The sequence below is a fragment of the Myotis myotis genome, unplaced genomic scaffold (genome assembly GCF_014108235.1).
Source record: "Myotis myotis isolate mMyoMyo1 unplaced genomic scaffold, mMyoMyo1.p scaffold_m19_p_10, whole genome shotgun sequence".
NCBI lineage: Eukaryota > Metazoa > Chordata > Mammalia > Chiroptera > Vespertilionidae > Myotis > Myotis myotis.
Window position 1 is genome coordinate 66,039,200 of NW_023416314.1, and position 22,488 is coordinate 66,061,687.

Below are 22,488 nucleotides of genomic sequence, written 5' to 3' on the forward strand. Positions count from 1 at the left end.
TGCACCTCTCTTTCAAATTTATCTATTTGCATCCCTCTCCCTACTTTCAGGAAGTCACCTTCTCCCACCCAAGTCCAGATGTGCTCTTCCAAAGACAGCCACCAGCCAAACGTAGTTCATCAGAACCCACTCAAGCACCTGTTCCCCGGGCCTAGACCCCTGCTGACAGGGGGTGAGCCAGGGGGACTGCTGGTGGCCGTTTCTCCTGGAGTTGTGTGGAGAAATACTCTGACAACAAAACCGATAAAAAGAAAGGAACAGGAAGAAGAGATAAGTGTCACCCTTTCTTTAAGGCCTGGCTGCCCGTGGTGGGGAAACATACATGAGCCAATCAGTTGCTCTTCTAGTCTCAGCTATGGTAAGTCTGGTTTCTGTCTCTTGCAATCAGAAATCCTAACCCCCACTCTGTAGTTCTGTGTCCTCTGTATAAAACAGGGTGAAATGTTTGTTCCTCTCATTTCACAGAGTTGCCCTGAAAATGCTCTGAAATCTGCAAATGACTACTCCGCCGTCAATGCAGGAGACGTCTAGGTCTGCCTCAGTATCCCTTTTCTCAGGGGATGTGATAAGCTCCTCCAACTGGCCAGTGTGGCTCAGTTGGTTGGGTGTCGTCCCATGAACCGAAGGGTTGCCGGTTTGATTCCTGGTCAGGGCACATGCCCAGCAGCCGATGGATGTTTCACTGTCACATTGATGTTTCTCTCTCTATCTCTCCCTCTCTCTCTAAAAATCAATTTAAAAAAAAATATATAAGAAGAAACAGCCTCGCCTCTTGGCTCTGTGGTTGAGCATCAGAGTTCAATTCCGGTCAGGGCACATGCCCAGGTTGCAGGCTCAATCCGCAGTGTGGGGCGTGCAGGAGGCAGCCAATTAATTATTCTCATCATTGATGTTTCTATCTCTCTCCCTCTCCCTTCTTCTCTGAAATCAATTAAAAATATGTTTAAAATTTTTTAAATAAAAAAGAAGAAGAATGGCCTACGTGGGGTAACAGGTCTGTTGTTTGTCCAGCGGCAAGTTGGAAAAGCCACGTGGCCCAGCTGCTTTCCTGGATGCCAAAAGCTTCAACCCACTGCCATTCTGAGCCCCCTGTGCTGACCTGAAAAATCAAAATACTTTCCCTCCTTCCTCAAACAGGCGTGGGGTCAAAGTCAAACCTGCAGGAGGAGCCCTCTACAGATTCTAACACTCTCTACACATAGAACCATATTTTTTAAAGTATCAAGTTACTGAAAGGCAAAACTTGCAAGCAGACGAGAGGCACACTCTTGTAACTCACCTGAGCCATGTTCTCCAGTGCTGTTTAATTCCGAAACATCTAAAGTGACCTTATATTTAAACCCTGGCTCCAGCTTTGAAATGTTGACTGCTAAGTTTTGAGTCACCTCCTCATGGCTTCCCGTGGCTTCTAGGAGTATCCGGCAGGTGGCAGTGCCATGGCTATTCTTCCAGGCCAGTGCAACTGCGGTCACACCCTTGCAGGTAACATGAAGGTCAGACACTGGAAGAGGCGCTATTTTAAAAACACAAGATGGGCATTGATGGAACAAGATATGCGTAATCACCTTTCATTAAGAATTAACTTTCATTACGGACGCTGATGTTTCAATATTACCCACTAAAAACACTTCCTTTGTATCAGAGTCTAGAGCAATTCCATCATTGCCGAGCAGGAAAATATATATTGTATACGGAAGAGGAGAGAAGAGACTAAATCTTAAATCCAGAGCTTTTTAAGATCTGTAATATTCCCCAAGACAGTGGACCAACAGTGACTTGACACTCCTCTAAATGGTCCCTTTTAAACAGCAGCATTTAACTACATCTGTTTTTAAACATCAGGAACAGAGCATCAAAGAAAGTGGTTGTTTGCTATGTCTAAAGGTCTCGAGTCGAGACAACACAAGTAATATCATTTCATAATACCAAGACATTTCTATGAAGGAATGCATCGCTGCATTCTGAAACCAAGGGGATTTTTTCAGAAAACTTTCAATCTGTGCTAACCCCTCACCGTGCTTTCCATCACCTGATTTGGCTCACAGTGACATAAACCAATGATCAGGCAACCTGAACTCCTGGGCTTTGAACAATACAGAATCCTTTCTCCTCTCCCACAGTTAATGACAATCAATCTCTTGTCAACAGGCAACTTGAATGGACAAGGCTCTAGCCCACGGGGCAAGAAGGAATGATGATTCATGATCATTGCTGGGAGCTAGTCATCTTACTTGTTGTGACATTTATGAAGCTGGCATTTCCCCTACTTCCGTTTATTTCCGGAGTGATGGAGAAGGTATATAAAGTCCCTGGACTTAGGTTGGGGATATTAATGCTTCTTTGATTTGCATCAGAAGTCCACGTCCTGCTTCCCTTCTCATCCTTCACTTCATACTCATAATTAGAAGCAGCTGAGTCGTCGTTTTTCCATGTTAGATTCACGCTGGTGGGACTGATGGAAATAGCTGCAATGCCAAACACAGGACTGGGTTCTATTTCGATATTATTTCCAAAGAAAAAAGAAAGAAAAATTATATTTGCAAGAGAAATATGAGAGCAAGGCCTGATCTATAGACTACTTCCCAGAAGTGAATTTTGCAATCATATACATACATGTATGCATGCATGTTTGTGAAACAAAAGGCTTTAAAACATAGACAAAGTGACAGAGGTTGGCCCTCTTGGCTGGGACTTGAATGAGGGCTAAATCTAGAAGCTGGTACAAACAGAGACCTAATATGCAAAGTAAGTCTATCCCCCCGTTCACAGAAAACAGCCACATGTAGTGAGGCATCATCTGGTACAGAAGTATCCGGTAACTTTTTGCCAATCCCTGAAATCAGAGGATGCTCCATATCCTTCTGGTATGAAGATGACAAGGGACAGAATCACATGAGAAGAAAGAACTGGTCTTAGAATCCAGACCTGGACATATGGACCTGCTCTCCCCCACCTGAGCTGTGTGACCTGGAATTAATCCTTTCCAATCTCTCGGTCTCGGGTTCCTCTGTTGACAGCTCTAACACATTACATTAAACACAAAGGGCGGATTATTAAGGCACCTTGACATGGTAAACGTGGTCACTGGATATGGACATATAAAAAATCTAGCCCTGACCAGTTTGGCTCAGTGGATAGAGCATTGGCCTGGGGACTGAAGGGTCCCGGGTTCGATTCCAGTCAAGGGCATGTACCTGGGTTGCGGGCACATCCCCAGTGGGGGGCGTGCAGGAGGCAGCTGATCAATGTTTCTCTCTCATCGATGTTTCTAACTCTCTATCCCTCTCCCTTTCTCTCTGTAAAAAATCAATAAAATATGTTTAAAAAAAAAAAATCTGGGTTCTGCCCAGCCAGCCTGGCTCAGTGGCTGAGTGTCGACCTATGAACCAGGAGGTCAAGGTTCAATTCCCAGTCAAGGGCACATGCCCGGGGTTGAGCGCTCCATCCCCAGTAAGGGGCATGCAGGAGGCAACTGATCAATGATTCTCTCTCTTCATTGATGTCTCTATCTCTCTCTTCCTCCCCCTTCCTCTCTGAAAGTAATTTAAATCCTCAAGTGAGGATTTTTTAAAAACAATGAAAGTTTTTACAGTCATTAACTATAACTTCAAAGTGGATGCATCCTAATTATATTCAAGACTGAGGAATAGCAACTTGCAACAGAGGAGGAAGCACAGCCAAGGGGGCCCCTTTTCTCAAGGACCTAGGTACTGACCCCAGAAGAGAAAAGATGGTACAGGTAACATCACCTTGGCATGCACATGACCTTCAAATGTCAGCGTGGAGAGTGTGCCTCACCTGGCCCCCCGGAGATGCAACCGTTATGCAATCCATGAAAAGGGGCAGGAGCGGAATCAAGAGAAACGAAAAGGCACAGGCAGGGAAGCATCTAGGGCCCACAAGTCAGTACACTTCATGCCTCAAAGGCCCTCCAGACTTGAGCTTCCTCTTGCCTGAGGGGCAGGTTCACGGTAGCATTTTTGGCAGCTTATCACTGTGGAGTCCATTACAGTCAATGCTGAGGGTGGTGAGGGGGGTGGTAAAATGATAACCATAGTCACAGTGGTCGAGGCAGCAAAAGCAGCAGCCCTATTTGGGACCACGTTCCTGGCACCGTGGCAGGTGCTGTCCATACATACAGTTGCTCATTTATGCTTCGCAACGTCATGAGGAAGGCTACAGATCTGTTTTAAAGATGGAGAAATGTGTTGAGAACTAAATTTTGTTGATTCATGCAGGGATTCTGGGAAGTTTTTAGGAAAGCAAGTTCTTGTGTTTCAATGGTTTAGAAAGTAAAGCACTTTTTAAAATATGTTTTTTAAAATGTGTGTGTGCGCCCAGCCGGCGTGGCTCAGTGGTTGAGCATCAAGCCATGGACCAGGAGGTCATGGTTCAATTCCCGGTTGGCGCACATGCCCGGGTTGTGGACTCGGTTCCCAGTTTGGGGTGTGCAGGAGGCAGCCAATCAGTGATTCTCTCTCATCATTGTAGTTTCTATCTCTCTCTCCTTCTCTCTTCCTCTCTGAAATCAATAAAAAATATTTTTTAAATAAATAAATAAATGAATAAATGAATAAATGAATAAATAAAATGTGTGTGTATAGTTTGTTGGTGTGTGTGTGTGTGTGTGTGTGTGTGTGTGTGTGTGTGTGGTTTTTTTAATAAAGATGAGGTCTAAGACAAATTGCCCAGAGTCACAGGGTTCGAAACTGACAGAGCCAGGAAGCCAACCTGGGTCTCTGAGTCTACATCTGTGCTGGGCCGTGGTACTACTGCTCGAAGACCAGGCAGACAGAGGGTGAGAGCCGCTCTCAGAGGAGTCAGGATACCCTCCAGCCAGGCAACAGGGCCAAGAATGGGGAGAAGAGAGATACAACACGGTTGCATTTTACTGCTGAAGCTCAAATAAAGAGATCTCACATACACTGCAGGTATGAAGACATTTACAGTCTCTAAACCCCGCAATCCACCCCAAGGGAAGAGTCTTGCTCACGTGTCCACACTTGGCAGCAGAAACTAGAGCCATTTGAGTATCTGATATAATAGTTCGTACCAGGAGCCAGCCCCGCAACTGAAATAATGTCGTCTCCGTTCTCTTGGAAACGCTGCGGATTCTGGTTGCTCGAATCGGTCACGGTTATTAGTGAAAGGTTTTCTGTGTTTTTACTGACAAGAATCTCAGTGGTGGTAGATTCAACTGTAACCAGCTCACAGGGGGCACCTAGCACAAAGGAGAGAAAAGCAAAATGCAAACTAATAAAATGGCACATCTACCATATACTCGCTATACAACAGGGTTGTTTTTTTATTATACATTTTTAAATGTGTCATTGTTCCCTCATCTTTCCTTCTGCTCCAAAATATCACCTCTATGCAGAGAGGTTTTCTTCTTTCACGCCAGTGATTCAAATCTGCTAGAGGTACAAGCTCATTGACCAAGCTGATTAACAAGGCAGAAAAAGCAACTGCAGGATTCTTCCCAGTGTTTGCACAGCCTTTGTATAATTACTATTATTAACTGAGATTTCTTTATTAGAAGGTTTCAGCATGATCTGTCCCCTTTACATGGTACTCTGAGAACAGTCTATTTTATCTCTGTGGTTCACAGGTTTTAGGATTTTACCAATTTAAAAAAAAAAAAGTGCCCCTGCTTTTTGGGGGCCATTTGTGGAGGGGTTTTGCCTTTAAATAATTTTTTATTTTTTAATTACAGTTGACATACAATATTATGTTAGTTTCAGGCATACAACCCAGTGATTAGACATTTTAACTTACTAAGTGATCACCTAAAAAGTCCCCTAATTTTGAGGGCAGACAAAATCTACCAAGTTTTTCCCAAAAGATACCTACATTTTAAAAAAACTACCAAGTACTATTATCTTTCTTATTGAAACATTTTACAACCAAAAAAATTATTAAGTACATAATCCCAAAATAGGCAGTACTTTCAACTGAATATAGTTAGCTTCATTAAAAACTCATTCTCACCCTAACTGGTTTGGCTCAGTGGATAGAGCGTCGGCCTGCGGACTGAAAGGTCCCAGGTTCGATTCCAGTCAAGGGCACATGCCGGGGTTGTAGGCTTGGTCCCCAGTAGGGGGCCTCCAGGAGGCAGCTGATCAATGATTCTCTCTCATCATTGATGTTTCTATCTCTCTCTCTCTCTCCCTCTCCCTTCCTCTCTGAAATCAATAAAAATATATTTTTAAAAAAACTTATTCTCATACCTTATTTTTCTCATTTTAGTATAGACTAGGGAGGACTTCAATGGACCAGCACTAGAGTTAGTGGGTGGGACCAAGCCCTCCACATGGAAGCAAAATACACAAAAGGCTGTCTGGTTTTCTAAAGGTTATACAAACCCTGTACACCACTTAAAAATCATGGGGCAATGTAACAACTCAGGAAAATACTTATGGGATCACAGCACATAAAATAAGTCATACTGCATCGTGGTATCATGGTTTCAACTCAGTTGTGTGGGGTTTTTTAATCACCCATGGATGTAGGTTGGAAAAAAAATCACAGAAAGTATAAATTTTTTACTTGTCCATGTTGCACAATGGATTGAATTGTTTCCTTCACTAGCCGTTTCAATCCCCACAACACGTTTAAAGAACAACTGAAAACTGAATTTTCACATATTAACATTTTCTGTGACTTTCACATTGCTATTAATGCTGCTGTGTCCATCAGGGGGCAGTAACAAACAACACAAGAGTGGAGAGGGAAGTGGTACTTACTACTACAGGCATCCGTGCACAAAATCTGAAACAGAAAAAGAAAACGGAAGTCAGCAGATTCACTCAGCCTCGGAAAATGCAAATGAGAAATAAAGCAGCTGAGAATTTAATAATGGGGCGGGGTGCTAACAAGTCCGTTCGCCTAGGTTAGGGTGTGGGGACACTGAATTCAGGAACTCAGTGTACCGGTGGGTCAAGGACAAACAATGGCTTCACCTGGTTGAACATACAGAGGCTGACCGGCTGTTGGCTTGCCAGTGTTTGTCCTCACAGATACATCCAACAGTCCCTCCTGACACACCATCATGAACTGAGTTAGAAGGACCCAGAAAGAAAGTCCAGATTCTCTGCCAGAAAGAGAGGAAGGCAGCACCGTGCCCCCCTTCCTCAGAGCCATTTCCAGGTCTCCACTGCAGGGTGTAAAGCCAAAAATGTGGGACCGAAGAAATACACTGGGCTTGGGATTTTCATTGGGCAAAAATTCATCTTCTGTTTTCTACCAATAGGTGGCAGTAATCTAATTTAATCCTATGGCATGCAGCTTTGGGAAGAATGAAGGTTTAAAACAGGGACTTTAAGATTGTTTAGTTGACAGTGTCTCCATCTATCATCTTTAGGTCTCTGGGGGTCCTCAAAGATATTCACTGCGATCCATAAATTACTTCCCCACACTTTAAAAGCCAAAGTTGTGCGTTCTGTGGTTTAATAAACACGCCTTTTGTGGTTAACAGGATTTTTCAAAGCATGGTCATCATGAACAGGAAAACAATCAAAAGGGACCCTGGTGGAAAAAATGTCCCCCGACTTCCCATCACACTAAGAATAAAATTCAAACTCTGAGCCACAGCCTAAGGCCTCTCTGATCTGCTCACCCCCTCATGCCCTCGCAGTGTTGTTGAACCTGGTTTCCCCTTTAGAGCCTTACAGACTTATTGTCTTCTCCAAAACACTCTGCCCAGACCTTCCCATGACACGGCCTAAATGTCACCTCTTCGGTGAGTCTTTCTCTAACCAGCCAATGGAAGTCAGTGCCCCTCACTCTCCATCGCATCACTAGTGTGTTTTCTCCTCGGCGTTTACCTCAATTACTCTGTCTCCTCCAACCAAAGTATATGCTGCATGAGAACAGAAGCCGTATCTGTGCCCCGTGCCTAGACTGGTGCATACAGCAGGGACTCAATCAATGCCACTGAAGAAAAGAATGAGCCTCTCATTTTAGATAGGAGGCAAACCCAAAGGTCCAGAGATGGGAAAAGATTAGCCCCAAGATTCCAGGGCAAGGCCAAGGCCTGACAAAAAGCACGATGGGAACCTCCACTTCCAAATGCATTCTGAGCATAAAAAGGAAGGAACTTTAGCTTACTAAGTACCTACTGTGTGCCAGGCACTGAGCAAGGCTTCCTCTACATCCAGTGTCTGAGCACACGGTCATGGAATCATGATTAGGAGCATGGGCTCTGGAACCAGATCACCTGGAGGAAATCATTCAGTGCCACCATTTCCTGGCTATGTGACTTGGGCCAAGTAGCTTGACCTCTCTGTTCCTCAGTGTCTACATCTGTAAACAGAGATGATAATCACAGCTGCCTTGTTGCAATGAGGATGAAATTAAACCACCTATGCAGCTGCTATTGCTATCATCATCACCTTTCAAACTTCACAGCAACTCTACAAGGTATTTTCACCCCCATTTTACCAATGACAACACCCAGGCTCAGATCCCAGTAACAAAATCAGCGAGCAATCTGAAACTCATAATGTCCAAAATATTTCAATAATTGGTCAACAACTCAGTTACAGAGGTGGGCATTGGGGCCCAGAGAACAGCAGGTGGCTTACCCAAGGACACAGAGCTGGTGAAGAAGCACCAAAACCAGAACCCAGGTCCTCTGTCTTGACCCCAACCTTCTCCAATGCCTTCTCTCCTAAGATGCTGACCTGACCTAGATGGAGTACTCATATTTCACCTCCCTTCTTACCACTCCTCTACAAAGTCACCCAAGGTCATCTGCAGATGACCCAAGGCTTCTGCAGTCCCCCATAGCTGGGTAAAAGGAGCAAACCCTGAGATGAGGGAGAGAGATAAAGCTCTCTGACTTAGCAGGAAGACATACCAACATATGAGAAAAGAGTATGAGACTGTTTCTCAGTTCTGCCAAGGATTTTGGTTATTTACACACCCCAGGTACAGTAGAAACCCATTGGTCAACCAGATGGCTGGGCATTAACTGTACCCCAAAATGCCCAACACTACACAGTAGAGTCTTCTCCCTCCTCCTTTCTGAGGAGCTGACCCTTGGTGTTGAGTCTTCCAACCTGTCCATAGCTGCCCTCTCCCCTAGATAGATATGTTCTTTTTCACAACCTCCTTTAGTTATGCTGATGAGCCAGAGCTCTCTCTCCTCATCTTCGGGAACCACGACTAGTTCCCCAAATCAGACCCCAGAGGAAACAAAACTATTAACACTGCCTTTGATGCCATCCCAATTCGGCCAAAGCCGTAGCCATCACATCAGTGGTCCACTCTGAACACTGGATTCTTCCTACGCAACACCTACTCACAGGGAGCTCACTAGCTGCATTTAGCTAAAACTTCTAAATTCTACCCCCAACTCCTGTACATATAAACATTCTCCTACAAACACACCCGAATGGACCCAGACATAATCTCTTTCCCTCCCTTTGAGTCCCTCTCTGTATGGCTGCACCATTAAACCTGTCTCCCATCTATAAACATCAGAATAACCTCTGACTCCTCCCTCCTCCATCCTTCCTGGGTGCACTCAGTGGCCATGTCCTAAAAATGGTTTCCTACCCCACACACCTTGACTTCCCACTTCCATACTGTGGCTACCTTAAACCAACTCCTCATAACCTGCAGCCCTAAATAACAGAATCAGACTCACCCTAGGGCTGATAAGAACTCAGACCATTTCCATATTTATTTTTGATGCTCTCAGGACACACAGAGCAGGGTTATATCTGCTGCACTACATTTCTGTTCCAGTCCTGGCAGAGCATTGCAGTGACCCCATCTATAATCCCTCACTTGGAATCCAGAAGGCCAAAACCTCCATCTGTGAACAGCAAAGGTGAGAACCAGGCCCTATTCCTTCATCCACATACCTGGCTGCCGCTCTCCTAGTCTCCCTTCAATGCACAGTGAAGAATAAATAAAGAGCTAGATCAGGCTTTCTAAAATATGCCAGTATTCATCAGGATCCTGGCAGGGACAGGTGACAGACACACTCAACCAGGGTAAGTGTGGAAAGTTCAAAAGGGTCTGTGTACAAGGGTGTGGGTGGGGGTAAGGGAAACCAATAAGAGACGGCAAGAATCCCGAGATAGCCCTGGCTGGGTAATTCAGTTAGTTAGAGCGCTGTCCCGATACGCCAAGGTTGCAGGTTCAATCCCAGTCAGGGCACATACATGGGTCAACCAATGAGTGCATAAATAAGTGGAACAACAAATTGATCTCTCTCCTCTCTCTCTCTCTCTCTCTCTCTCTCTCTCTCTCTCTCTCTCTCTCTCTTCACTTTCCCTCTTCCTCTCTCTCGCTCTAAAATCAATAAAATTTAAAAATAAAAATCCTGAGGCAGCAGCAATGGTAAAGGATAAGGACTTCCTCTCCCACATCTCCAGCTGGGTCCTCCTTCTGGGCGTTTGGCCAGGAAGCTGGAGGCCAAGGGCACCCAGCACCCAACAATCCCAGGAGGCAGAAACTAAGGTGTAGAAAAAAATCAGGCTCCCCCCTTAGGCAGAGCAGGGTAGAGATGGGTAGGTGGGGGTCTGCAGGGCCACAGGCAAGATCCAGGGCACAGAGCTCATGTCACATCACTGCTGAGGAACCATGACTCTGGTAGGTACAGCCCAACACAGTGATCAAGAGCTTCAGGTTCAACTTGCCCTAATACTTGTGAGCTGTGGGGCTTGAGGGTCTCACCAAGCTATCTGTTTCATCAATTATAAAATAGCCAAAGGATACTAGTACATGCAATACAGATCCCACAAGGTAAGAGCAAGACACGGTTCCTACATTCCCAGCCTAGTATGCCTCTTCCTGCCTCATCAAACCCCCAACGCTGTCACCCTTAACTCATTTGATGACCTTCTGTCACCCTAAACTCATTTGATGACCTTCTGTGACCACTTCAGCCCCTAGGAGCTCTCCAGGCTCTGAGCCCCTTGCCATCCATGCCTTTTCCTAGAGCCTGCACTGCACCAGGCCCTGGGGTAGGTGCCAAAGAGCATGAGCATACAATGTGGATAGTCATGATCCACCAGCTGAAAACAGGGGGTACAAGTATGGCCTGGGGAGCTTGGGGGACATGTGTCTTGAAGGTGATATATAGAAGAATGGTAGAAAACTCCACCTAAAGAGCAACTCCATGTGGAAATTTAATGCTATTTGGTCCTACCTGTTATATTAAATAAGCCCTAACTATTGGCCAATCACTGCACTACAGGTGTTATCATCTCATTTAAGTCTTCCAACAATCCCAGGAAACAGGAACTGTGTTTATCCCCATTTTGCAGAAGAAACTAAGCCCCAGAAAAGTTAAACTCCTGACCCATCATCTTACAACTAATGAGGTAACAGCCCAGGTCTCCCTGACTCTGAAGCCTTGGCCTTAAGCAATAGCCTGGTTCGTCCCTGGACAAATCTCAGCTGAGGCCATGGGACCCAAAGGCGATTTCAGGGCCACCTGTCACAAACCCTCACCTGGCATGGGCCTTGGGAACGGGTTCGATCAACCCACTTAAATAGACCGAATTAAAAAGGAGCAGTTTGAGGCTAAATTCACAGAGGAGCCTGGATTTCAGCTTGTGGCAAACTTCGGGCTTTCTATTCTACATGATCAATTTTTAGAGATGGGTAATAAGTGACTGCATAACACAAAGGGTAACAATAGACTCTTTATCCTTCTAAAACCAAGCCCACACACCATATGACAATAGTTATTTTTACCCACTGACGTAATTAACCAAAATGTGAACCGCTTCAAGCAATTTTTAAAATCAAATAGCATTTTTACGGGATTTGGAACATGCACAGACTTCAATTCTGAAAGGCCGTCATTCTTCCTAGCTCTCATCTATCTCCCTTGTGAAATTATCCGACAGCTCCCTATAAAACTGGCCCCTGGGCGTTAAATCATTGATCAGGAACATAGTAGACAGAATGGGCTCTCCCACTGAACCCAGAAGCCAGGCCATAAACGCCATTATCAGAAGCTTCCCAGAAGGCAATTGTGACATTGTGTGGTGACCTGAGCACCTGGCATCCATTTCCACCCTAGGATCCAAAAGGCAGGGGACAGGAAGGCTAGCAGGCAGCATGGCAAGCTCCCCACAGCACAAGACACTGGGCAGAGCAGGGAGAAAATGGGCTGGCTTACTCCACCTCATTTGCAAATAAATGACTCCCTCCACGTGATGCTGTCATCAAAAGGAATCATGGAGAAGGGTGAGCATAATCCTGCATCCTCAAAAAGCCGGGCGAGGCTTCGATTGAAGGGATGAGCACCAACCACCCTGAAACCACCAGCTGGCTCATCTCTTCCCTCTTCGAGCTTTGGAGGCATGATGAACTCTTCCAAATGCACAGAGAAAAAAGTTGCCAGAGGGGCTATTTTGGTGAGGCTATGTGAACTTGAGATGCAGAACTGAGGATGACCTTGGAATCCCAGGCCAGAAGTTTCCATGGGTATTTTTAGCAGAAATAGTTTTCAAAACAAATCTCAGGAAGAACTATATACACAGATTTCTATATTCCATACATGTCTGTACATATATAAATGTATATGTATGCATATGCATAGTTGGATAAAATATATTTATTTTAAAGTTCAAGTAATCTAATTTTTTAAATATTTTTATTGATATTTAGAGAGATTTTGGGGTTTTGTTGTTGTTTAAATATTTTTATTGATTTTTTATTTTTATTTTTTTTTTAGATAGAGAGGAAGGGAGGGAGAGAGAAGGAGAACCATTTATATGAGAGCAGAGCATCAGTTGCCTGCCTCCTGCACACTCCCTACCGGAGATTGAGCCCACAATTCAGGCATGTGTCCTGACTGGGAATTGAACCAGTAACCTTTTGGTTCATGGGACAATGCCCAACAACTGAACTACATTGGCCAGAGCAGCTTAGTTTTATGTTGAATATAATTGCTAAATAGCCAAGTTAAGAAACTGGTGTTCTCCAATGTATTAAAATTTGCTGTAACACATATTTCCATTTTATTTTTTTAAAATATATATTTTTATTGATTTCAGAGAGGGAAGGAGAGAGAGACAGAAACATCAATGATGAGAACCATTGATCAGCTACCTCCTGCACACACACACACACACACACACAGAGACACTGGGGATCGAGCCCACAACCCAGGCATGTGCCCCTGACCAGAATCGAACCCAGGACCCTTCAGTCCGCAGGCCAACACTCTATCCACTAAGCCAAACCAGCCAGGGCCATATTTCCATTTTAAACACAGACAAATTGGAAGGGAAGACCATGTTTTTAATGAAACGCAAAGCAAACACTTGTGGACCCCCTGACATATCTAAGGAAGATAATTTGAAAACCCTTTGACTTTATGAAGGAATAAAATAAGTCCCAGAATGATTCAGCAACTCGACCCAGACACCCAACACTGAGACTACAGCCCGAATCCCTGCACAGGGAGGGCCTGTCTCCTCAACTCAAAAGAGGGTCCAAGGCAGGCCCAGGCCCCTGTCTGAGCCCTTTTGCCACATTCTATAATAAATTTGGGGAAGAGTCCTAAATTGGAGCTCCTTTTCCCAAATCTAGCCCACTGACATGTTTTATTTTACCCAGTGTTTATTTGTTTTTTTATTTATCTCCATTAAAACATTATTCTATTTTTTCCCCATTGTGGTTTTTTCCAACTCTTATGAGATATAATTGACAAATAAAAATTGTATATAATTAAGGTGTAAAATGTGATATTTTACCACAGTATTTCCTAAAATCTTAAGCAAGTATTTAAAAATTGGGAGACTGGCCCTCACTGGTTTGGCTCAATCGATAGAACATCAGCCCTTGGACTGAAGGGTCCTGGGTTCGATTCCAGTCAAGGGCACGTACCTCAGTTGCAGTCTCAATCCCCAGCCCTGGTCAGGAGGCATATACAGGAGGCATATACAGGAGGCAACCAATCGATGTGTCTCTCTCACATAAATGTTTCTCTCTGTCACTCCCCTTCCCTTCCACTCTCTAAAAATCAGTGGAAAAATATCCTCGAATGAGGACTAACAAAAATAAAACAAAATAAAAATTAGGAGACTGGAGCATTTCAAAAAAATCTTGATTTTTAGTTTAAAAAAAAAAAACACAGATGAAGAGCTCTGGCTTTCTTAACTAACCGCAACTAATTGGATCTGAGTGTAGACTCCCCCTTGCGATGGGTAAGTGATTGGAACTCACCCTCCTGGTATGTTCACCTCAATGCTGAGACAAGATGGCAGCTGGCATCACAGCACCCTCATTGCTCACCCTCTCTCTCAAACGCGAGCATATAAAAGACCAAGACAAGGTATGGCTTTTCATTATTTGGCCCATTCCATTTATTCATATTCCCAACTCCTCCTAAGACCTTCGACTGATCAAGTTCATGGGGTGCCATTATTAACGAATTGTTTATCCTCTGTTTCTCTTGGAGGAAGAGTCTCTAGCCAAGGTCAAATGTGAACAGTGTGCATGCTGTGAATATGAAATGCATCATTTTGCCTTCCCCTCAATTCTCTGCTCATCCCCTGACCTGCCCCCATGCCACCACCACCCCAGAAAAGTGCAAATGGGGTTGAGAGTTCTGATGCTCCAGCTGAAGACTTTTACTTCCTCTTCTAGAATCTGAATAATAAAACCACTCCATAAATCCCACCAATTCCCTCCTACACTGCCCATCCGCCTCCGAGAATGATAAAAATAGCTAATAGCCACCACTTACTCAGTGTTTTTATGTTCAGGGCTGTTCCTCATGGAACCCTCCCCACCTCCACCCTGCGCCCGCCCAGCTGGGCGTCTCTGACTCCCGGGGCTCCCACAGCCCTCCCCTGCCTCCCGGAAAAGGACTGAACCTCAGGACTCCAGGTTCCAGCTTTGTGTGCTCGGCCTTTGACTGCCCACAAAAAGCTAAGGGGTATCTCGCTATCTACTCTCTGTGGCAAAAAGCCATGGGTGGATCCTATCTCAGAGACCACGAGGGTGAGTGGTGATTTCATCAGAACCATACAGAGCTACCCTGTGCTCTTCTGAGGCTTTGCAAGCAGACTGCCGCAGTCCCCACAGCACTGCGGACTCGGGAGGACAGAGAACACGGTGGGGGAGGAAATCAGCAGGACTTGAGTCAGGTCTGGATTTGATCCTGGCCTCACCACCGATTAGTAAGGAGTCAGGGCCAGTGACCTCGCGTCTTAAGATCTGGCAGCTGTAAGTCACCATCTACTCTGTAGGCTTGATGTGAGGGGGATTAGGCAGCACGTAGCAGGTGCTCTATAAACAGCAGCAAACATGAGTCATCGAGGTGGGACAGCACAGGAATCAGGAGGTCACGCTCTGGAGTCCAGCCCGACCCGCTGCATGAACCTGGCGAGCCCCTCATCCCCTCTCAGCAGTAATCACAGCAGCACCTACCTGAGCAAGGCTGGGATGAAGTACTGATAAGCAAGATGAGCATGGTGGGGGAGGAGAGGGAGGATGTGTGTTTGAGAATTTTCATAACAAAAAAAAAGATATGAATGGTATTTACCTCATAGGATTGCTATGACAAGTCTTCAACGGTATAATCAATGGGAAGCACTTAACTAACGTACAGTGAGTGCGGCACAAGTGGCAGCTAGTGTTACAATTATTCCCACCAGCAGAGGCTGGGACAGGAGGCTGGGAGGTGACCCGCAGGGAGGGTGAGCTGTCTTGCAACAAGACTAAGAAAAAGCAGAACCGGAAGGAATTTCTGCTAACCCAGAAGCAAGAACTTGGGTTAAAGTTCTCAAAAGCCACGTGCTTGTCTCCTGCTGCCCATCATGGCCAGAGCTGCACTGAGGCCATCCGTATCCACCCACATACAGCGACACTCTCTGCAAACCCACCTCAGCCCCACCCCCACAGCTTCTCCTGAGTGTAGCTGAGTGCACAGGACCCAGGCCCGCTCCTCCCCACATGACAAGACAGTCTCGGGGTGGGCTCAGAAGTCACAGGTGGTGGTGACAGGCCAATCCTTATACAGATTTTTCTGCCTACAATATCCCTTCCAATAAAAAAGCACATCACTCAAATATCCAGACAACACAAGCAACTTCAATTGTTCTCCACTCGGCTTTTAACAATAACTTAAATGCAATCGCCACACACAAAAATGTTCCATGGTAAAGCCGCACCATCCTCCACTAAGAGCCTGATCTTTGATAAAATGGCACTTTGGCAAGTCACCTGGAGCAGGTACTCTCAACCCAGTGACTGCACAAAGTAAACACTTTTATTTTATATCCAAACAATGAAAAGAGGACTGGGAGTCAGAAAACACTGGTTTGTTGGAGAGCTGGTTTAGCGGAGCCCACCCAGGACCGGTGAGGACAGTGTTGGGAGGCGACAGGTGATTTGCAATAACCCATAAAGCCTAAAGAATTCTGGCCCTAAACCAGAGGTTGGCAACTTGTTTCCGTAAAAGGCCAGACACTACCGGCTTTGCACGTTTCTTGGGCTTTGCACGTCATATAACTCTGCTGTCATGGTGTGAAATCAGCCACAGATAACGCACTGAATAATGATCATGGCTGTGTTCCAATGAAACTTTAATCGTACGTGATAAATGTGCATTTAATTTTCAACTGTCATAAGATATATTCTTCTCTTGATTTTTTTTCAACCATTAAAAAAATGTAAAAAACACTTAGCTCACAGGCCACCCAAAAACAAGCAGTGGCTAGATTTGGCCCTCAGGATCGTAGTGTGCTGACCACGACCCTAAATCACATACTTCGCCGGGACAGAGCCGCGGGCAGACCAACAGCAGGTCAGCGCCTGAGCCTGTGGGCTGGGGCCAGTTCCATGTCCTGGTTCCCACAATTACTAGCTTGAGCACTAACCTGAAGTTCCATCTTCTGATCTGAAAATAGGGACCATAACAGTCCCCTCCGTAAACATGCGAGAGAACTAAATGAAATAACGTCTGACGCAAAAGCAAATGTTTAAAAGAAGATAACTCTATCATTGCTGCCATTGTTTCTTTGCTTTTGGCTAGATTTCAGTCAATTCCGTTTAAAAATCACAGGATCTCAGATGCTAATCTGAATTTCCAGTTGGAACACTTCGGCTCCTAACACATGGAAAGGAACAACCTTTTTCTTAATGAGTACAGGGGATGTGAGAGATAAAACAACTTGCAATCATGGTCCATTGGTGACAGAGGATGGTGCCTGGTGGTCAAACACATGGGCCACAGAGCTGCTTTCTGGGAGCGGCATCCTCTGGCAGCCAGCACACCTGCAGTCTGACCCTCTCTCGCAGCATAAACCTAAAGGGAATCACACACTTCATGTCCAATTTGCCCAGCGCCTGGCCTCCCCTGTCACGTGCTCATTGAGCACTGGCTGATCAGTGGGTTTTAACTGGGTCTCCAAGGCCTAGAACAGAGCTGGCCTGGCCATTGCTGGGTAACGCTGAATAGATGTGTGTGAACTTCGGGGCCTCGGGAATAAGCCATCGGGATATGTGTGGTAAGTCACAAAGGAGACAACCTTAGGGATTATCTGTGCCAATCCGTCTCTATTTAGAGTTGAGGAAACAGAAGCCCAGAGAGGCATAGTAATTTGTCCCAAGTACCTGGGTCTGAAACTCATTCATTCAGCCGTGCTTTCAGTGAATGAAACTATTCCAGGCCCTGCGGTCACTAGGTACACAGTCTCCAGTTGCTGAAAGACTGGCAATGGAGACAAAGACATAAACAACTCACTTTTTTCTCTCCTTTTAGGAACCATTTAATTTGGTGAGATTATCAACATGTTACGTTCACCACTTTATGTCTCCTTCTGAACTTTTCAAAACACACACACTTTTTTTTTTAACAGCAGATGAAATCGATGTCTACTGTAAAGGAAAGTGTGAGTCATGAAAGAAGAACTCAGGACTCAGTCACGTTTTTCCAGGTATCAACATACCTCAAATTCCCCGAAAAATCTGTGCAGCCCTCCCCTACTCTGGCTCATGCTGGTTCTGCTACCTAGAAAACAAGTCATTTCCCTCCCTCCTTTGCCCAACAACTTGGCCAAACTCAATTCCCCAGCACAGCCTGAGCTTCCCTCTGTACTGTGCTCAGCCCCCAGCCTCACCTCTTACCGCTCGTTACTTAACTGTGTCTCTTTCACTGGATGGAAACCCCTTGAAGTTGGGGACTTTACAACGCACGCCAGCACAGCGCCTGAACTGGCTGATGGCTGGAAGGCTGTGCGCAGTGTGGCAGGTGGAGCGCATGAGGGTGGAGACAAGGTCTAGACAAGAGAACTGGGTTGGACTTGGACAGCAGGAGAGAGTAAAAGAGAGCATTCACATCAAAGAATGTGAGAAGAAAAGACGATGGCAAGAAAGCCCATGGAAGTGGGTCTCACACTTTGGCAGGTATCAGAACCATCTGGGGAACTTGTTAAAAATACCAAGGCCCAGCCCTGTCCTACTTCAACCAGCCTGGGTCTCTGGGTTCTTTATGGGCCCTGACTCACCCTCCAAAGTTTGAGAACCACTGGCTTAAGATACTTTAAAGGGACAGTGAGACAAGATGATGCAAACCAGAGACTCCCTCTGGTCTGAAGTAGCCACAACCTGCAAGCTCCCAGGAAGTCCCTGAACAACTCCAAGGGATGAGCTGGGAGTTGGTTTGGTTTGAGGAAACCCAGAATAAACTTAAGACATCTTTTAATGGTCTTTAAACAAGGGAGGGGCCTTGTCCTGAGGATTCCGGGCTAAAACCAGACTCTATTGGGTGGAGAAGGTGCCCAAAGGGAGTGTTTTCCTGGGATGCATTGCAAATTTCTGGCGGCTTCTTGCAACGCTCCCTTCAACAAATCCAGCAATCCAACAAATCGTAGAGAGTAATCCCCTCAGCCTATGCAGGAATTTAGGCTAAGAGTGATTTTCCTCACTAACCAAGAACTTGAACCTATCAAGGCCAGAAGACTGATATTCCGTCACTCCACACCATGTGTTCAAACAGCACATTACTGGTTGCACTTGTGGATCCCTTACTTTTCCTTCTGTGCTTTCAGGAAATGAAATTCCACACATGAGAGATGTGAGAGATATAAACATATTCTGTAAACAGCAATGAGCTGTGCTGGGTTCCAGCCAGACCTATAGCAAATGAGTCAGCATTTTGCAGAAGAATGGATGTGGATGGCAGACCTGGGTTCAAATCTCCACTCCTCCACTAGGTGTATAACACTGGGCCGTTACCAATTCTCTGGAAACTTTAGTTTCCCATATTCTACCTGGCTTCCTGGGGTCATGGCAAGCAAGAACATCCATTAAGTCTTGTACAAAATAGATGCTTAATAAATGTGAACTGGTTATATCCCTAAGGTACACTGTATCTTCAGAAGTAGCAAAGCTTAGCTTTGAACAAAAGATACAGAACACACCACAGGCATGTTACCCAGTTGAAGATAGTTAATGACTATTAACAATAATTACTGCATTGTACAAATAAATTGCATTATCTAAAAAGTCACCCTCTTCCAAAGTTTGCATTAACAAAGAAAAAGCTAAAATTCTCGAAGTCTCTTAAGTCCAGTCCATCTTTCTTTGCCATCTAATAAAACACTTTTTATTTCCTTTCATGGGCTGAAACTTCACTAAAAGGCAAATTGTCTGAGGGCATGCCTCAGAGACAACAGGACTCTGTGTGTGCTCAAATAATCCCCTGTTCCAGTTGACTGTTTTCTATTTTTCTGAATAGACACTGCACAGAATCGGGAGTCAGAAACGGTCCTGTGATCTCCCTAATTGCTTCCACAGACAAGTCCAAATGGGTAAATTTTTTCAAAGACACAACTGACTCAAACCCCAAATGCTCCTCAAGTAGCTCCCAGCCTTCTCTCCCACAATGGTGTGGACCCCCTCGGCCAGCCCTCATCCCCAGGCTGGGCAAGAACCCAAATGACAGGAAGGGCTCCCCCTCCAGACAAGACCCATCTCCACCCAGTGAAGGCCGGCACTCAGAGAGGAAGGCCAAGAAGTCAGAGACAGCATGTTCTTGGGCATCTGTCCTCTTGTTACCCTGAAGTTGACCCCAAGTCTGATCCAGAATCTAACACTGGGGAGCTGCTGTGCTACCAAGAACTTCTGCACCCCACAACCATTCTCAACAGCCATGTACAAGCTTCACATGCACACATCCATGAGAGTAGACTCCACAAACCAGCCCACATAATCTCAGATCTGACAGATGTCAACAGCAACTGGGGTCTCAGTCTTCCCAGCATTTTCCTGGAATTCTCCAAATTCCTTTTATTAGCTATGCAAGGAAACAGGCAGGTCCCATTCATGAGAAGGTAGGGCCCAAGGAGAGGCTCAAGTCCTATAAGTAAAGAGTGTAAGTTCCAAATTCCCAACAGGTTTGCCATCAGACAGATCACACTTGATTTCAGACAGCAACCTCTGTGGAAGTTATTTCCCCATTCAGTAAACTTAATATGCCAGGGACATCCTATCGTAGCACTTAGTAAGCTTGATCAAAAAAACTTCATTGCCATCTTTTAAAAACAAAGGTAATCAAAAGCTCCAGAAAGGTCACTTTGGCAAGATCTTTTGCTGGCACTCTATTTGGGATCTAGGAGGGAATATTACACTCTTCCATGTTTTCACAAATTAAACATCAGGAAAACAATTTTACTGGGTCCCCACTGTTCAAAGGGAAATTTCCCTGCTTGCACTGAGGCTTCTGACATCCTGCCAAGTGTCAGACACTGAAATGTGAATGGGATTAAAAAGGATTAAGACAGAGTAAGTGCTATTAACAGCTCCTCTATGGCGGGCATCCATCTTCCTCTGGAGGCGATGGCCCCCCAGGGAAAAGGAAGGGCTGAGAGGGACGGGAGCTCCTGCGACACCTGCTCGTTTGCGATGGCGAGGTCAGCAGCTAACGCTGGGCCCGCTCCAGCCACAGCACGAGTCTGTCAAAGGTCTGCCCCATTCATCTTGACACATAATCAAAGAACACTGCACCCTGGGGCATCGGGGCTGCAGGAGCCATGGGCGATCAGCGCCTTCCCTCTGTATTATTTTAGAGCAGCCAACTCCTCTTGACCAATGAAATCTTAGGTGAAACCCAAATAAAGCCAGATAAGATGGCCAACATCACTAGCAAGCCTTAATTTTTAAAGTTCAATTGATCGCATTGGTTTACTCTGGAGCATGGATCTATTTTTATAAACGGCAACCTGAGAAAACATAAACATCTGAAATCACACGTTGAACCTCATCCATTTCTGGGTTTCATTTGGTTGCACAAAATCAATAAAAAGCTGATTCAGTGAGATGTGTAGCCGCAAGTGGTGAAAGTTGAATAATTCATCTCAATTAAACCGAGATCGGCGGTTTTATTCCTCGGGGTATCATCAAAAGTTAAGCTGGTGGTACTGAGGAGATATGGTAGCTTCCCATGTTAAAAAGTTGTTTTTTACCAGATTAAAGACATAATTATAAAAGCTGAGATTTTTAGAATAAAATAGAGAAGAATGCCTTTATAACTTCGGGATAAGGAAATATTCCTTAAGCAATAAACAAAAGCACAATCATAAAAGAGTGATTAATAAATTTGACCCCATTCAAACTAAAAACACCCGTTTCTCAAAAGATACCTTAAGAAAAATGAAGACAGTCACAGAGAGAAGAGAAGATGCAGTGCATCCAGCCAACAGAGAATTAACCCTCAGGATATATAAAGAGCATCAAGGAATCAATAAGCTAAAGCAAATAACCCCACAACAACAAAATGACTGAATGACCTGAACAACATTTCATGGAAAGAAATACAAGTGACCAATAAAGCTTTAAATAACTGCTCAAAAAAAAAGCCCCTGAAATAGATCACTTACACCCACTGGATTTGCACAAATTAAGAAACTCTCACTGCACGTGAATCAGGAAACCTGAACAGGAACGTTCACAGCAAATCCTGTGCAACAACCAACAAAAGTGGGAAAAGCCAAGTACCCACTCTTCAGGAGAATGGATAAATAAACTGCAGAGCAGCACACCAATGAATAGCTTATGCCCACAAAAGTGAATGAACTGCAGCAGCACACAATACGCAGTATTAGACAATACTGAGTGAAAAAAGCAAGTCATAGAAGACAGTGCGAGGTACCTCCTTACTAAGCAAAAGAAAACAATATATTGCTTAGGCACAAATATATTCTTAAAAGTTTTTACTGTTGAAAATAATAAGCATAGTTCAGGAGAGTGGGAGTCTGGTTGGGGGGTAGGCACGTGATAGGCCAAAAAGGAACACAGGTAAATGAAATAATTGGTGGTGGGTTCATAGGTGTCCACTTTACTACTGTACTTGTAACTCAACTGTGTTTTTTCAGATTACCAAATATTGCACGATGAAGACGCTTAAGCCCCTGGCAGCTTTTACCAAGGAGGCCGTGGCTTCGTTGCAGATTGAAGAGCCTCTCCGAGGCAAACAGGTGGATGCCCTCAGCTGAACTCTCGAGTCAGTCT

At 44.9% G+C, this 22,488-nt stretch overlaps 1 protein-coding gene across 1 annotated transcript in view; it reads right to left on the bottom strand.

The window, feature by feature from the left end:
* Nucleotides 1–22,488, bottom strand: part of PTPRJ (protein tyrosine phosphatase receptor type J) — a 136,927-nt gene that overhangs the window by 31,738 nt on the left and 82,701 nt on the right. Inside the window, exons 2-5 of the mRNA XM_036326943.1 lie at nt 6,744–6,846; nt 5,054–5,221; nt 2,232–2,465; nt 1,280–1,513 (exon numbers count right to left, since the gene is read on the bottom strand). Coding sequence (XP_036182836.1) covers nt 1,280–1,513; nt 2,232–2,465; nt 5,054–5,221; nt 6,744–6,846 — 739 coding nt within the window. The remainder of the gene's footprint in view (nt 1–1,279; nt 1,514–2,231; nt 2,466–5,053; nt 5,222–6,743; nt 6,847–22,488) is intronic.